At 35.3% G+C, this 17319-nt stretch overlaps 2 protein-coding genes across 2 annotated transcripts; one reads left to right on the forward strand and one right to left on the reverse strand.

Moving 5' to 3' along the window:
• Positions 1-2174: 2174 nt before the first annotated feature.
• ERp57 (protein disulfide-isomerase like protein ERp57) lies at positions 2175-14661 on the forward strand. The gene is given in 9 exon segments (NM_001043532.1): positions 2175-2386; positions 2469-2677; positions 2920-3148; positions 8154-8270; positions 8873-9005; positions 9851-10011; positions 12538-12766; positions 13087-13224; positions 14007-14661. Coding segments are annotated over 9 exon segments (1476 nt in total). The 5' UTR covers positions 2175-2237; the 3' UTR covers positions 14118-14661.
• A 278-nt stretch (positions 14662-14939) lies between these two features.
• Positions 14940-16861, reverse strand: LOC101735934 (adenylate kinase isoenzyme 6 homolog). The gene is made up of 4 exons (XM_004929966.5): positions 16456-16861; positions 16219-16370; positions 15319-15464; positions 14940-15142 (listed from the first exon to the last, which is right to left on the reverse strand). Exons 1-4 carry the CDS (start codon positions 16493-16495, stop codon positions 14953-14955), a joined length of 528 nt encoding a protein of 175 aa, XP_004930023.1. The 5' UTR covers positions 16496-16861; the 3' UTR covers positions 14940-14952.
• Between the last annotated feature and the right edge of the window lie 458 nt (positions 16862-17319).

Genomic DNA, 17319 nt, shown 5'->3' on the forward strand with positions numbered 1-17319 from the left:
TTTATTTTTTTAGCTTAGAACTATGTTATGATATGTTGAAGTTTAGTCGTTCCGATTCCGATTGAGGTTAGGATTCAATTTGAGGTTAGGCCTAGCTAGACGTTACGTAGTCGACAAGCGCGCGCGTGTGGCGCGGTAAAATTCAAATTTTCGATGTGTTCGTTCCCAAAAATTTGCCATCATACAAAGTTATTATATTATATTAAATTAATTAAGGAGCAATATAAGGAGCAACAATATACCTAGTCTTGCCATAAATACTGAAACAAAGGAAAATAAAAATTTCTATTGCAAATAACATTTATTACTTTTACAGTGTGTTAGTTTAATACATGAATATAAAACAATTTAAAGTATAAAAAGCTTATTCGAAGTGGTCTCCATTGGCTGCAATCCTTTAAACGTTGAGGCCAGTTATCAATAGAAGCACGCACTCTTTCCATGGGAAAATTTTTCACTGCTAATCGTGCGGATTGTTTTAGGGACTCCAAATTATCATGGCGTTTAGAGCAAGCCGTACTCTCTAAAACTGACCATAAATCATAATCCAGCGGATTAAGATCGGGACTAGACGACGGCCAGTCTTCACCTCTGATGAAGTCCGAAACGTTCGTTTCCAACCAAGACTGCGTAGACCGAGCTTTATGACCTGGCGCCGAGTCTTGCTGGAAGGACCATTCTTGATTATAGAACATGGTGTTGTTAAGGGGCTTCACTACCTTCTCAAGAATGGTATCTTGATACACTTGTGCCGATGTTTTGATACCTTTTTCACAAAAGTATGGCTCAGTCACTCCTTCATAGCTAATACCCCACCAAACCATCACTGAAGTCGGATAGTGCCCACGTTGCACTCTGTCGACTAATTGGGAAGCTTTCTTAGAGCTTTGAGCATAAATACGGTCTTTTGTTTGTTAAAATGTTGCTCAATTGTAAAAAAATTCTCATCCGTAAACAAAATTTTTCTATGACCTCCCTTTGCGTACCGTTACAGTAGTTGTTTCGATTTTACCCCCCATTCTCTTTTAAATTATCAGTTAAGAAATGACCACTAGGTCTCTTATAGGCTGCAAGTCTTAAGTCATCTTTTAAAATACGCGACATGGTTCTAGGTGCTATCTTCATCTCCCGAGATAAAATCTTTTGCTTTCGGACAGGATTTCTTCGAATTCTTTCACTTACTGCTTTGACCACCTTTTTCATACGAACACTACGTGGACGGCTAGATATTATTCTGTCACAAACAGAAGAGGTCTCATTGCACCTATTAATAGCCCGGTACACAAACATTTTACTAATACCAAGCGTATGGAGAGTTTTAAAAATTGCATTTGGCTCCATACCTACTTTGCTTAATGCAATCACAGCGATTCGGTTTTCTTTATCACCCCACTTCATTTTAATATCGCAAAATATTGTACAATGTATTGGCGCCAAAATGAGAAAACTCAATGAGCAATCATATAAAAATGACAGATTCCAAATTCAAATGTAATATTTTGTTTATTTTTAATTGTAACAGTATTTATGGCCAGACTAAGTATTGTGTCCTTAAATCATTATGTTCAATATGTGGTCCACCTAGGTCCTGGAACCAGCTCAGGGGGGGGGGTCATGACCCCCATGACCCCCCCCCTGGATCCGCCCTTGTCATTAGCCAATTTCAACTGAGCAGAAATTTTCTTCATTCAAATCAACTCCATACGACTAAAGATTTTCTCTTTGAATATTACCAATTTGAAAAAGATATGTAACAAATCAACCGGAATATGAAATAGATAATTATGACGAAAAAGGGTTCACATGACTTTAATTCAAGGTTTGCAACATTGGAAAATTTTCCTTTGAGAATCTGACATTTGACGTCTCTTTTGACCAGATATGGCCAATAATGATATGGGCAATAATGAAATTTTGAGAATGCTCAAAATTTTTTGAAAAGCTGTGAATATATTTTTTGATCAGCTTTTCATGTTTGAAAGTGATTACAATAAACATATTATCTTTTATTTAAAAAAAAAAAACGAAACAAAGTCAGATGAAACTTTCCTGAACGCAGCTTTAACTAGCCAATCAGAAACAGCCAACGCTGAGCCGGCAAATGTCATCGGCAGCATCATACGTGTATTTTCAATTTTCCGGTCCTTGTCCTCTCTTTGATACTTTCATTCGTCAGGTTCGGTTGGAAAGCGGAGTAATTAGTACGGTTCTGTTGAAAAGCACCGGCTAAATTCAAAATGTTCGGATCACTAAAGTTTGTTCTTTTATTAGGCATAATTTATTTATGTAAAGCGGCCGAGGAGGATGTTCTCGATCTTACAGATTCCGACTTTTCGGCTGTTTTATCTCAACATGATACAGCCCTGGTCATGTTTTACGCGCCTTGGTAAGTATATATATTTTTAGTAAAAAATAATTACACCTTAGAAAGATTGCGAAATGATTTTAAATATGATTAAATTGTTAAGGTGCGGTCATTGTAAGAGACTAAAGCCAGAGTATGCGGTAGCCGCCGGCCTGTTAAAGACCGATGTCCCTCCGGTGGCGCTAGCTAAAGTAGACTGTACGGAAGGTGGCAAGAGTACTTGTGAACAATTCTCTGTGTCCGGATATCCTACACTGAAAATATTCAGAAAAGGAGAGCTTTCTTCCGAGTACAATGGACCAAGGGAGTCTAGTAAGTTTCGAAAGTGCCATGTCATTTAACTAAAACTAAAGTGATTATTCTAGAATTACTTTAGAACAAATTGTTTCAGAAGTAAAAATTACAAACAATAATGGCCTGCCGTGTGCATGCATTAACTTTCTAAAAAATTTATAAGTCATTACTTAATGAGACATGAATATAGAAAAGGGTGAATACCTAGTACAAAGAAAGCGAAAATATCTTCTGAATTAACAATAAAAATATTTTCCTAGATGGCATTGTCAAGTACATGCGTGCCCAAGTTGGACCCAGCTCCAAGGAGCTCCTTACAGTAGCTGATTTTGAAGCTTTTACTTCTAAGGATGAAGTAGTGGTTGTCGGATTCTTCGAAAAGGAATCTGACCTGAAAGGAGAGTTCCTGAAAACAGCTGACAAATTAAGGGAGGAGGTTACTTTTGCTCATTCATCAGCCAATGAAGTTCTTGAAAAAACCGGATACAAGTAAGTAAAAATTTTTTTTAACACAATTTTGTAACATTTTTTAGCTCATCTAGTGTGTTAATATTTAGTCTTAATATTTAATTTTGATGAATTCAGTAAGAGTTCAAAACATTTTGTGAATTACAATGTGTAAATCTTCTTAGTATTCAAACCCACTAAATGAGTACAAAATGATAAAGTTTGAGATTGTTTAAATACAATATGTTGTTTTTCTCAAAGGTGTCATCAGACATTGTTAAACACACACATACATCATGTGTAAATTATGTTCAATTTTATTTACCTATTCATTAGAACTTCACAAATATGTGACTCTTTAAGTTCAGGAGTGACATTGTAGTAGGTAATTAATATATAAACTTTTTGCAATTAAAATTATATATTATGTATTTTAACAAATGTTCTTGTAATTTATTATTCATAATAAATGTTAATACAGCTGTACATTGTTCTCATGTGTTAACACATATTTGAACAATATAAAACAGTGGCAATACTGTTAAAATTAACATGCATAAGCCTACAGTCTATTATCAATATGAATAAAGACAAAAGTTTGAATGGAAAAATATACAATGATATGATGTATCTGAATTGTCAAACGTTTTAATATTTAATAATAAGCATTTACAAGGGCTTCCCTTGAAACTCTTGAATTGAGTAAAAAATTCAAGAACAGAACAATTCCTTCAAGAATAGACTTGAAAATTCATGTCACTAGTGACACGCGACAGTGAAAGCTGCTAATGTATTTACAATAATAATCTATGTGATAATAATGTTTAAAAATTGAAACATCATGGGAAAAATCAATGTGCAATTGTATTTTCCTTTGAAATTCATCCTCTCAATTCATCAGTCTTGAGTTAAAAAGAAGTATACTAAAGAAATCAAACAAAAGATAACCAAACAGAAGGAGAATGTCTATGTTTGTTGTATGGTTAATATATAAATAAGAATAATTAATGTGAAACTTTGTAGAAACAGCTGCAATTCTTCCATCTTTAAATTAAAAAATTACATTATTCTATACATGTGCCTAGTGCTAAAATGATTATAGTAAAAATATATATTATTTCTGAATAAGAAAAAAAAAATTTAGATGAAACATCTTGTGATTTTTAGCAAATCTTACATTAAGTTTTCTTATGGATTACTAGTTTTTTTATTTTTATTATTGCTTAGATGGGTGGACGAGCTCACAGCCCACCTGGTGTTAAGTGGTTACTGGAGCCCATAGACATCCACAACGTAAATGCGCCACCCACCTTGAGATACAAGTTCTAAGGTCTCAAGTATAGTTACAACGGCTGCCCCACCCTTCAAACCGAAACGCATTACTGCTTCACGGCAGAAATAGGCAGGGTGGTGGTACCCACCCGCGCGGACTCACAAGAGGTCCTACCACCAGTAATTACGCAAATTATAATTTTGCGGGTTTCATTTTTATTACACGATGTGATTCCTTCACCGTGGAAGTCAGTCGTGAACATTTGTTGAGTACGTATTTCGTTAGAAAAATTGGTACCCGCCTGCGGGATTCCAACACCGGTGCATCGCTTCAACACGAATGCACCGGACGTCTTATCCGTTAGGCCACGACGACCCAAAAGTTCTTACACAGTTCCACAGTTCTTAAAGGCTTATGGTAAGCCTGCATTATGTTGTGCTACAGTTCAACAATTTACCTGTTTCAACAAATGGGCATTTTGCTACTTTTGTTTTATAAGCGGGGTAATACTAATTCTAATGAATTGCAAACTAGGTCTAATGAATTTCAAACTAGGAATTTCAAACTTCTCTTAAGATAGGTGATGCTTACTTTTTTTTTTACCAATTCGCTCGTAGCCTAAGAGGATAGTCCAGCTATTCCCAGACGGGTAGGTGAGCTCACGGGCTCAACCTGAGAGAGTTTACTAACACTAGTCCTAGCGAGGGCAGTGCTTCGCAGAATCTACCACGGGATCGGAATCGTACCCCGCTGAAACGATCCGGCGATAAACTCAGATGGATTAGGTGGCTCGTCGAACTCTTCGTCGTAATAGACGAGTTCGACGAAGACGGTGACTGGTGCTTGAAGGACTTAAAAGCACGGAAAGTAAATACGGGGGATCCGACAAGACATTTATCGGGCGACATCGCCGCGGCGGCTCTGCGTTGCCCCATTGCGGTCGGATAAAGACGATTACATTTTGACATAACAATGTGAAATCTTTTTGCAAGAATCTCTTTCATACGATTCATGTACGGTTTTCTTACTTTATTTGTGGGGTATTGGACTGTAATTATTAGATTAATTATATAAGGAAAAATTATCTCAACAGCACACATAAGACCTTGTGCCTCTGAGATTCGTAGTCGATATTGAGGGACTCCGTTTATCGTTGACGGTAGTAATTTCATCTACTTTTTCACGGACAATTTAGTAGGTAAATTAAATTATGAATTAAACTATGCAAGTAGGACTCGGTGATTTGATGTTTCAAAGGACTAAATAAATTATACGACATACCAGACGTACAAATAAGTTGTACGTCTATTTTGTGAAATTTGATAGGGTTATCAAGTTTCGTTTATTTCTTCTCTTCTTCCGTGTTATAGACGTAATTAAAACTATTTATACAGTCCAACCCTTTGGCCACGGTAGTGTGCTCCGTAGGAGTTACAGCGTTGAACGGGGCACAAAATTACCGCACCAAATTCAAATTCAAAATCATTTATTTCAACTTAGATGTCAGCATAACACACTTGTTGAATGTCAAAATATAAATAACAATGTTAACTCTACCACCGTTTCCAAAAAAGCCACAGTCCTGAGAAGACCCGGCGAAAGAAACTCAGCGGCCTTTTTTTTGTTTTTTCTTATATATTTTCTTTTTTTTTAAACTACCACCACTAGAGTCACCACTAGAGTAGCGCGACTGAACAGCTTTTACGGCCCTTCGTGTTTATTGGAAGCTCACAGGCATCTACAACATAAATGCCGCCACCCACCCTGGGACACGAGTTCAAAGTCTCCGTTTTTTTTGTTGTGAAAACCGGTTATTGTGAATATTAGTTCGCCGACTTCATATTAACAGATAGCCATTTATCTTCGGAACCGTAATGTATTATTGCAAAATCTGCGCTTCCACCGGAAACATGGAATGAACATGCTTCATATCTGTTTTGTCCACAGTACCCCCTTAACAACAATCTGCCTATGGACTACAAAAAAAAAAAAAAACTATGTACCACCAAATAGTTTAAATTCTCATTCGTTTGTGTGAAACCGCGAGTACACGCTTGTTTCTGGAATCGGCAATGCAACAGTGGTAGATAACGTATCGGCATGTTTTTTTTTTTAAAGTGCCGATATCGATAAAATTAAAATGTTCCTGTTTGTCGAATCTGATAAACGTAAATTCTAGTTCATTAAATTGCTCTTTCGTGTTTAACGAACAACGATTAAAATTGTTTGAAAACTTTAAATTTGAATGTATTGTGCTATGACATGTCCTTCTTCAAACGAGGTTTGCGGAGAGTTCTTTATGGTAGGCAGCGGCTTGGCTCTGCCCCTGGCATTGCTGACGTCCATGAGCGACGGTGACCACTTACCATCAGGTGGGCCGTATGCTCGTCTGCCTACAAAGAAAAAAAAAAAAAAAAAAAAAATTCATCATTATAATATTGTGGTGGGAATGAACAGTAAATCGATGACAAATTCGAGTTATTTATTAATATGAAAGCGGGTTATACTTGTGCTGCTAGCTTGCCGATATTATGCCAAGAATCTATTAAAACTGTATTTCTAATTTAAATAAGTTTGAAACAATAAGTAAAATATGTTATTGAAGGTGTAGTACCTACGCGGTATGTTCTCTACTCCGCTTTGTAACATAATTTAAACATTTTTAAAAGCGGGCAACGATTTCAAGAAATTATGTAATGTTATATTTATTCTTAGAAATAATATTTATTCTTTATATATATAATTATTCTTTAATTATTCTTTGACTTACAGAAATTTATTCTTAGAAATAATAAATATAACAACATGACTTCTGTAAGTCGAAGCTTATGATACGAATGACAAGAATAATATGATAGATGATAACACGTTAGTGATTCGAATTGAGATAATCAGTAAACGCACCGTGTTTTGAGTGACAGCGCGACTAAGAAACTATGTTATCATGATATTATATTTGAGAAGGAAATTCTTCACAAAAATTGGTTTAAAGAGGCTAGATGACACTTTTTTTTTTTCTAAATAACATTAATACTTTAAATTTTTCTCCGTCCGCGCGAACCTAGATTAGCCCCCTAAAAATGGTAGGGAAAAAAATTACATTTTTCATGATCACACGGACTACTGAAACTTTAAAAGTATTGATCATTGCGTCTTTAATTCTGGAAGATCGCAAAAAACGAAAACTATATCGCTTATGAGTTCAGTCTGTTAATTATAGTTGTAAAATAAACATATTGGGAAATCGTAGGTGATTTTCTGATCTCTTTTAGGGTTATAGGCTTTTAACTTTGTTGGATTATAGTACAGTAAGTGAGTTTATAGTTACGCAAGAGCTTTAAATTTTTTATTCGTACCATTGAGTATTTCAAAGTTATAGCATCGAACAATAAGTTCTTATCAAGTTTCACGTTAATTCTCTGTAGCGATGTCAATGACCATTTATCAATTAGTACATACACGTGTTATGTCTACACTAGGAATTATTGACGGTTGTGAAAATGGTCCGAAGTTTTCACGGATTTACATGATTTCCCGCAATTACATACATATTACATGGCTTTAACAAATTGATTTATAAGAAATGAATAACTGTTTTTTTTTTAATTAATTTCCATTGAATTCAAGTTTTTACGCTAATCATTTTCTTTTAAACAACGAGTGGACAGTAATCTGTGGAAGAGCGTGACGTATAATTGTTTTAGCTGTAACCTAATAGACGTGCAAAGTATCGTGTAAAAACAGGTTCATATTATGTTTTTCTATTGTTTACAGAAACAATGTGGTCTTGTATCGTCCCAAGCGACTCCAGAACAAGTTTGAAGACTCATCTGTTGCCTTCGACGGAGACACCGAGAAAGTGTCACTCAAAGCTTTCATCAAGGAGAACTAGTGAGTGTTTTAAATTTAAATGACCAACACAAAATGAGCCCTATGAGAATGAGAGATTGGGTTGTTTTTCCATCTTCGCTAATGACATTTGTCAGCTAATGCGATTCAGTCATTCCCTGAACAATGGAATCCACAATGAAGCATACAAGAACCCATTGAAGAATCTGAGCAAGCTATGTATCTAAAAGTACTATTTCTAGAAATCAATAGGAAAATAAGCTTCGGGCTTCTTCGAGTATTGACTTGGAAAAGTTCTAGAAAGGAGACTAGGATGCGGCAAGTTTAGATTTTGTGTAGACAAACAGGTCTTCGTTTTCAAAGTTGTAACTAATATTTATCAATAACTGAAGCATTCAATGCATCCCTTTATTTTCGGTTTGATCATGTATGTGATAGTATATATGAAAATATATACGATGCTTATAAAATAAATGTCTGTCTGTTTGTTCCAGCCAATCTCCGAAACCGCTTAACGGCATATATCTGATATTATATGGACAAACATTGGCTACTTTTATAGTAACGTCGTTAGACACACATTTGGTCTCAGATTAAATAAAGGTTTTATTCTTTGGTTACTAAGATCGATATTTTCTCCCCAGTCACGGTCTGGTCGGCGTTCGCCAAAAGGACAACATCCATGATTTCAGCAACCCCCTTATTGTCGCTTACTATGATGTTGATTATACCAAGAACCCGAAGGGCACTAACTACTGGAGGAACCGTGTCCTCAAGGTATGTAGATTTTGTGCTACATATATATAACACATAATGTGGGTAGTTTTTTTTCATTCGCTTTTTAAGTAGTTTTGTTTAATTTAAAGAGGTCAACTATCTCTGTAACTCCATCTTTTTGCACTAATTTTGATTCAAAAAATTTTTTTTTTTTTTTGTATAATATATCAATGTTCCTTACGAAAAACATATTTACGCATATTTTTAATTTATTTATTGCTTAGATGGTTGGACGAACTCACAACCCACCTGATGTTAAGTGGTTACTAAAGCCCATAGACATCTACAACGAAATGCGCCACACCTTGAGATAAAAGTTCTAAGGTCTCAGTATAGTTACAACGGGTGCCCCACCCTTCAAACCGAAATGCATTACTGCTTAGGCGATAAGCAGGGTGACGGTACCTACCTGTGCGGACTCACAAAAGGTCCTACCATTACCTCAGTAATTATGCTAATTATAATTTTGCGGGTTTGATTTTTATTACACAATTAGTTGACCCGGCAGACTTCGTAGTGCCTTAATCGATAAATAAAAGATGTAAACTTTTGTATAAAATAAACTTAAAACAAACAAAAGGAATCTATCCACATGACAAGAAAAACAAAATTGTTATTTTTGGTTCGGAGCATTTTTATATTTCTACCTTTTAAACCTTCTATGGACATCCACAAAGAATTCAAGACCAAAATTAGCCAAATTGGTCCGGCCGTTCTCAAGTTTTAACGAGACTAACAAACAGCTATTTATTTGTATGTATTACACGATGTTATTCCTTCATATTGTTGTTAGTTGATTGAGTTTTGATGTAAAGTTTGAGAATAACATGAATACGTATCAACAGGTAGCCAAGGAGCAAACCGAGGCGACGTTCGCAGTCAGCGACAAGGACGACTTCACGCACGAGCTCAACGAGTTCGGCATCGACTTCGCTAAAGGCGACAAGCCCGTAGTGGCCGGCCGCGACGCAGACGGAAACAAATTCGTCATGAGCGCGGAGTTCAGGTACGCCAGCTGCTTTTTTTTATTTTTTTATTGCCCTTGTAGGCAGACGAGCACACGGCCCACCTGATGGTGAGTGCTTACCGTCGCCCATGGACTTCAGCAATGCCAGAGGCAGAGCCGATGAGCAGTTGGTAGTAGGCAGTTTGACCGATGTCGTGTTCACTAACACGAGAGCTATAAGATGGGAGAAAGAGGGGATGCTCTATCCTGTTTGCTTAGTGCGAGTTTTTTAACGTTCTCGATAGCGTAAAAGTTAACTCAATTTTGTATGGAGTTGGAACAGCGCCTCTAGCGGCAAACATAGGTAAACGTTCCAATTCCATACAAATCTGAGTTAACTTTTACGCGATCGAGAACGTTAAAAAACTCGCACTTCTCTGTAAGAGTAGTCACGTGCCCACTCCATGTGCTGATAAAAATCTCACTCCTATACCATGAAGCGGTTAGTTTTTCGCAAAGGTTATCGTTATAGTCTATAGGTACGTGTGTATATAACATCACGTGTTAAATATATATTGGAATAATATACAAAATATTCATCAATAAAAAAATAGATGCATTTATTGATATGCTCCTAACAATAAAGTAAATAAATTGTAAAAGGCAACATTTTTAATTAGGGAAACACTATTAGCTAATTTATAGATAACAGAAGGAAAAAAACAATCGTTAATTTATTTATTAGAGATCAAAATTAATTGGTATTCGTAAATTCGTAAGAAATTAATTGGTATTCTCGCACCGCAATTCCTAGTTGAAAACCCCCGAGACTTAAAAGTATTTCAAAGTCGTAAAAAATCGATAGTCAAATTTCGTACCTACTAAATTTGATTATCGATATTTTAAACGACTTGGCGCGCACGACTTGACACGTGTGACACCTCCATTAGTTTCGAATAGGTAATTAAATTCACGGTATTCGTGTAACGGTCTTATCTTTGTGGTTCACGCTTCACTTGTTTAAAGTTTATACTCATTCCAAATTTACGGCTCGGTATAATTATGTACGTTTATAACTTTGAAATGATGTTTAGAAAATGTAAACCAATTTTCTGTTTTCATAAGCAAATATAAAAATTACTCTTTATGCATTTTCAGATTTTTTGTTCACGCATTATGAGAATTATTTTATGCCTCATAAATTATAATTAATAATAAAGCAAGGCTGCTCAGTATTATAATTAAAATTACTTTTTACAGTTCAATATATTTGTTTGTGCCATTATATTATCGTTTCCAACGTTTCGAATGTTATACAGTTTTCGTGGCCCGGACGATTAACCCACAACTGTGGTGTTATTCGTCGATATTTATCACGTTACATTCCGTTCTGTGTGAAACGTGAAAGTTTAAGAAATAGTGGTCATAAAAAAATTGACTGTAGGTAGTTAGCATAATATTCAAACTTCAACAATTAACAGTCATCCGTGAGACCACGAATAGCACCATGGTTCCTGAGGAACGTGGATCTCCACGATGAGCTGGTGCTCGACTCCGTCAGTAAGTATCTACAGTCTGCATCGCTGCGCCACTTTGCGAAGGCGGCACGACATGAGAACCCTCTTGTCGTGGCCGCTGGAAACTACATACCCGACCCTGTAGACCGAATGGTAAACCGTCGACGTCGCCCAAAGCACGTCATTACGGATCCTCCTGAACCATTAACGGTGCTTTTAGGCACCACAAGCACCGGCCACCGGCCTCGTCGAGCGACGAATTAACCCATAGAGAGCCCACTGAGTTTCTCGCCGGATCTTCTCAGTGGGTCGCGTTTCCGATCCGGTGGTAGATTCTGCGAAGCACTGCTCTTGCTAGGGTCAGTGTTAGCAACTCTCCGGCTTGAGCTCCGTGAGCTCACCTACAAACGTTAGGGTGAAGCTGAATTAGCCTCTCAAGGCTATCAGCATAGGTAGGAGAAAAAAAAAGAGACCACGAAAACTATAAAGCATTCCAAAAAAGTCGGAAACAATACAATAACACTCAATAAAAACGCGAGATTAAACTGTACAAAGAGTTTTAATTATTACTAAGTAAACCGAAGAAAATAAAATCAGTATTGATTTAGGTATCTGCATTTACATAACCTAGTACTACTTATGTATTGCTTTTTATTATTATTAATGGATTTATTATAACATGAACATTAATTGTATCATTTTAATATGTTTGTTAATAGAGTAATTCTTTAAATTGATGTGAGATAATGATTACCTGGAATTTCTATAGTATTTTAGTAAGCTATCAAACTTTTAAATTACTTTAATAATAATAATTTATGTATTGCTATTGCCACATTTATTATTCCTTGGGAACCAAATGCTCGTAATTATCATACTCAGCCCTAAAGTAGTTAGAAGGTGAAAAAAGAAACAAGCCTATGTAAGCCCGGTAAAGAAACTTTGATTTAAAATTCAGAATTTCTCTCCCGATGTCAATTGTACACTTAATAAAATTTTAACAATATCTATGGTATGCTGGGGACCAATACAATTTAATAACACATCAATGTGTTGTTTCAAATTGCAGCATCGAAAATCTACTAACGTTCACAAAGGACCTGCTCGATGGCAAGCTGGAGCCATTCGTGAAATCCGAGGCCATACCGGAAAACGACGGCCCAGTGAAGGTAGCCGTCGGCAAGAACTTCAAGGAACTGGTCACGGACAGCAACAGGGACGCACTCATAGAATTCTATGCGCCATGGTGCGGACACTGTCAGAAGCTTGCTCCCGTCTGGGAAGAGCTTGGTGAAAAGGTGAGCTTATAATATTTTATAATATGTGATTTATTACAATTTGAATGTCACCAAATATACTTTTTGCATGTCCAAACATGTTATCTCCTTATAGTTCACTATAAAAGCCCATAGTCTTAACAAGTACAGGCAAAACTAAAAGCATCCTAATTTTATTAAAATATTTTTGTCAAATTCGTTTATGAAATATTCAAATTTGTTTAATTTATTTTTACATATATAAATAAGTAGGAGGTTCACAATTATGGAAAATATATACTTATTAACTTAATTCGATAATTGCCTTGACCTTTAGTTAAATATTGTTCTTTGTCCATTAGTTGAAAGATGAAGAAGTTGACATCATTAAGATCGATGCAACTGCAAATGACTGGCCCAAATCACAATTCGACGTTTCCGGCTTCCCCACAATCTTCTGGAAGCCTAAGGACAGCTCCAAGAAACCTCAGAGATATAATGTAAGTTATAGTGAAATCTTTAGTTTTTTTTACAAGCTAATAGTGGGGCAGGTCCAGAACATGGCCAAGAGACACTCAATAATTCTGATGCACTGGAATAATAACTCTTAGTGGGAACAACTCATCCAGTCCATCAGACTAAACGAATAGATTAATCAGTGACAGAAATGGACAGGTTTGGCCTGATCAGGCCATCCAAAATGAACACGCCTACTACAAATTTTCTATGGATCTTATCACAGGGTTTTGTAATTTGTTAGCAAATACTTCAAGAGGAAGATGTGGTGATTTATTATTACTACAGCTACAGTGGATCTCGTCTCTCAGAAAAGATTTATTCATTTGTTATCAGATGTTTGGCCCTGCCATTCCAATTGTTGTCCTGAACTTCATTTTGATAGTCTGCACTGCAACATACCAGTGACATTCAACATTAGCTCAGTTAGTGTGACTGCTGTGACTTTGTCTCAGCAAATTTCCGATTAAGATTCTTTGAATCTATACTTATATTGTAAAGAGGAAAGATTTGTTTGTTTGTTTGTTTCGAATAGGCTCCGGAACTACTGGACCGATTTGAAAAATTATTTTTCCATTAGAAGCCGACATTGTCCCTGATGAACATAGGCTACTTTTTTTAATTTTTTTTATTTTTTATATTTTTGGTTTCATGTGTGTTTTAATGTTTCCGAAGCGAAGCGAGGGCGGGTCGCTAGTATTCAATAATTGTATGAACAGTTTCGAAAATTAGTTGTTGACGCATTTAACGATACGTTTTCTTCCAGGGAGGACGTGCTCTAGAGGACTTCATCAAGTATGTTTCTGAACAAGCCACAAGCGAACTTAAGGGCTGGGACAGAAAGGGTAACGCCAAACAAGGAAAGGAAGAGTTGTAGGCGTGCTGTTGTGATTCAAAACTTTCCATGAAAGATCTGCGTGTGTATTTGTGTGAAGGATGAATGTAATGTGAAAAACAATGAAATATGACTTCTGAGTTTATGTGTGTTATATCTGTCCAAGGGAAAGCAGATATGAAAAGCATTCTTTGGGTACAGAGACATTGTCGTTCCTCTTGCAATAGTAATGTTGCATTCATTAACCATCATATTTACTGATAACAGGTCTAGGATAACTTTACTAGATTTACAAAATAACACAGATGCATAAACACAGTTTCATCTCTCATTGCTTTCAGTGTACGGGGCACAAATGTATGATAGCATTTTAGACCTTTTGGTAAGGAAATAATAAACATTTTTATAAAAATCGCTAGTGTTGTCATATGTTGTGTACTGATAAACCTCGACTTGTGGGTGATAAATTAGTTACATAAGTTGAGATGTCCATTTATAATTAAAATTGTTCTAAATACAGTAAGTTTGATTGCATTTTCTTACATTATGTCAGTGAATAATAATAAACTAGGTTGTATTTATAAAACTGTGTATTATTTATTTACTAATATTAACTGGTTTTATTATACTGCATTTTTTTATAGTACAAAAAATCCTACAATAGGTTAATGCATGCTAATCTAGTATGTTTTAGACATGAGATCGTATGTTTTAGACATGAGATCAATTCCTTTTTGACACCTCTTTAAAATTCCTACTTTCTATATTTACAACAGATTTCTAATTATTAAACTTCGAATTTATTAGTCATGTGAGCAGTGAGCACCATCATTAACACATTTAGTTACAGCAAAAAAAAATACATTTATAATGAAAACTATATATTTTCTTCTTTCCACCTCTCTATCCATGCAACAATAGTATCAACATTTTTCTGTATCTGTTCCTCAGTGTCATTTTGTAATTCGTGGATTATCACCGGTTTATATGATGACTGAGCTTCATCTAAAATTGTGGCAAAGATCTCGCATTGAATATTGTCTTCAAGTTTTTTGCCTGTGTAGCCCCTGATAAAAAAATGTCTTTTTAAAACAAAATTGAAAAATTATATTAATCTTGCTTAAATTAAAAGAAAAACTGATGACTGAACTGACTCTACTACTGATTTAACTTTTCATTATCAGGTTGATAAATAAAATAGTGCATTTGATAAATAGAATTAAAGTAAGTAGTGACACTGTACCTAGCTGCAAGTCTATCATAAAGTGTTGTATTGTTGCACCGTATAACAAATACACCATCAAACCACCGCTCAGGGAAAAAATCACAACTGTGATAGTCAACTATGTTTCCTCCTTTTGCCATCATACCCTCCATAATGTCCAGCAACTGAAAACATTCATGTAGCAATTTCGTGTTTAATCAATTTTAGGCAAGCTTCTTGATATGTTGTACATGTAATAAATACCAATTGTATATAGAGGGGTGAGAAGCTATTTGGTTTAAGCAATATTTCGCTTAACACTCGACACTGATGATATATTTATATATTTAGTTTATATAAAACTAAGAGTTCTTTCTAAATTTTTAAATGTCTGTAAAGATTTTGATGAAATTTCAGGCAATCTTCCAATTAATCTAGTGGGTGATCCTTTGATGATCAGATCATAGTTCGGCCAGCAAGGCAGCACAGGTTTGATTTATATTAAATGTAAGGTGTCTTTATTGCAGTGGCCTTAAATTTCCAATCTAAACTTTTTACTATCATAGTTGGATATAAAAGTTTTTTTTTATCATAAGTTATTAATATCTAAGCCATGATTTTAAGAATAAATAAATTGATTTCATTATTAGAAGACTAATCATAAGTAAAAAAAAAGGTGGACTTATCAACAATTTGTTATGTTTCAATCTGTTCATCATTATTTTACTATATTGTCAATACCATTTAGTAACATTATGATGATTTTGTAAGTGAACTAATCTGCCATACAATTTTTTTATTTACAATTTATTTAATCCAATGCTCAAAATCATAGGGGAAATTTAATTTTACTTAAAGTTCATCATCATCCGTGTACTTAATACAAAAAGACTTTATACAATTTAGACTAGATTATAGAAGTTTTGTGGATGTAAGCACCTTATCTTCATTCAAAAACGGGCATTGATATTCAGGATCATATTCATCCAAGCAATTGTGTTCTTGGGCGATATTTGATACATCCCTCCAAGCGAATTTAGTTCGGTCAGCTAAATTTCTGCACAATGTGGACTTACCTACTCCAGGAGTACCTATGTTATTCAAAATAAAATTAGTTAACAGTTTAGAATCGTCTGGCGGTTTATATTCAATTATTGATTTGAATTTAATACAAACCAGTTACTAAAACATTTGGAAGGGTGCGACCTGAATTCATTTTTATTTGATATTTAGTAAAGCTCGACGAAAAGTAACCACAAAATCACCTCTAATAATTTCTGTTTTAGTGAGGAGCTTGTGTTATTATTTTCTCATTGTGATTAATGGTTCAAAAATAGAACAAAAAGTTAGAAACAGTTGCCAAATAATAATAGACAATCCACAAATAAATGTAACTTAAATATCGTAAAAAGACACAAGAGTTCAATGATTTTTGATGTAATAATTTTGTCTTAGTTTAACCATATTTATGTACTTTAATGAAATATGCAAACACGTGTTGACCGTGTTGTCATGTTGTCTCAGTTGTCTGTCTTTATTTACTTTTTTTAAACATCATTAGGACTGGCAATAGAACGTACACCATACATCCAAATCTTTTAAGTTCCTGTATTTAAACATCTTATCTGTGCTTTTAAGTTTTTATAAAAAGATCGATTCGATGTCTATTTTGAAAATTATAAGAATTTCCGAAGAGCTCAATAGACTTTTTGGGAAGAATCAAATTAAGCTTTAACAGGTTAAAGCGACTAAAAAGGCCACTACCACATTTACGTAGAAAGACTTCAGCCTATTTAGAGGAAGTCGGAAAATATGGATGGTAGAGGTAAGCAGCACCGTCGTGTATCGGGGACAAATTGAAAAAGTGGCCACCTCTTAACAGCAAGTTGTCGTTGAGACTCACCGAGATGTCTCTTCCTATTCGTACACTCTTGACAGAGTGGTCGTGGTCATGCATCAGTCGGATCCTGCGATACCGATGCTCTCGCGATGTGATGCCATGTGGCACTATGTTTCGCAGAGTGAGAGAGCAATCATTTA

Source organism: Bombyx mori, chromosome 5 (genome assembly GCF_030269925.1).
Source record: "Bombyx mori chromosome 5, ASM3026992v2".
Lineage (NCBI taxonomy): Eukaryota > Metazoa > Arthropoda > Insecta > Lepidoptera > Bombycidae > Bombyx > Bombyx mori.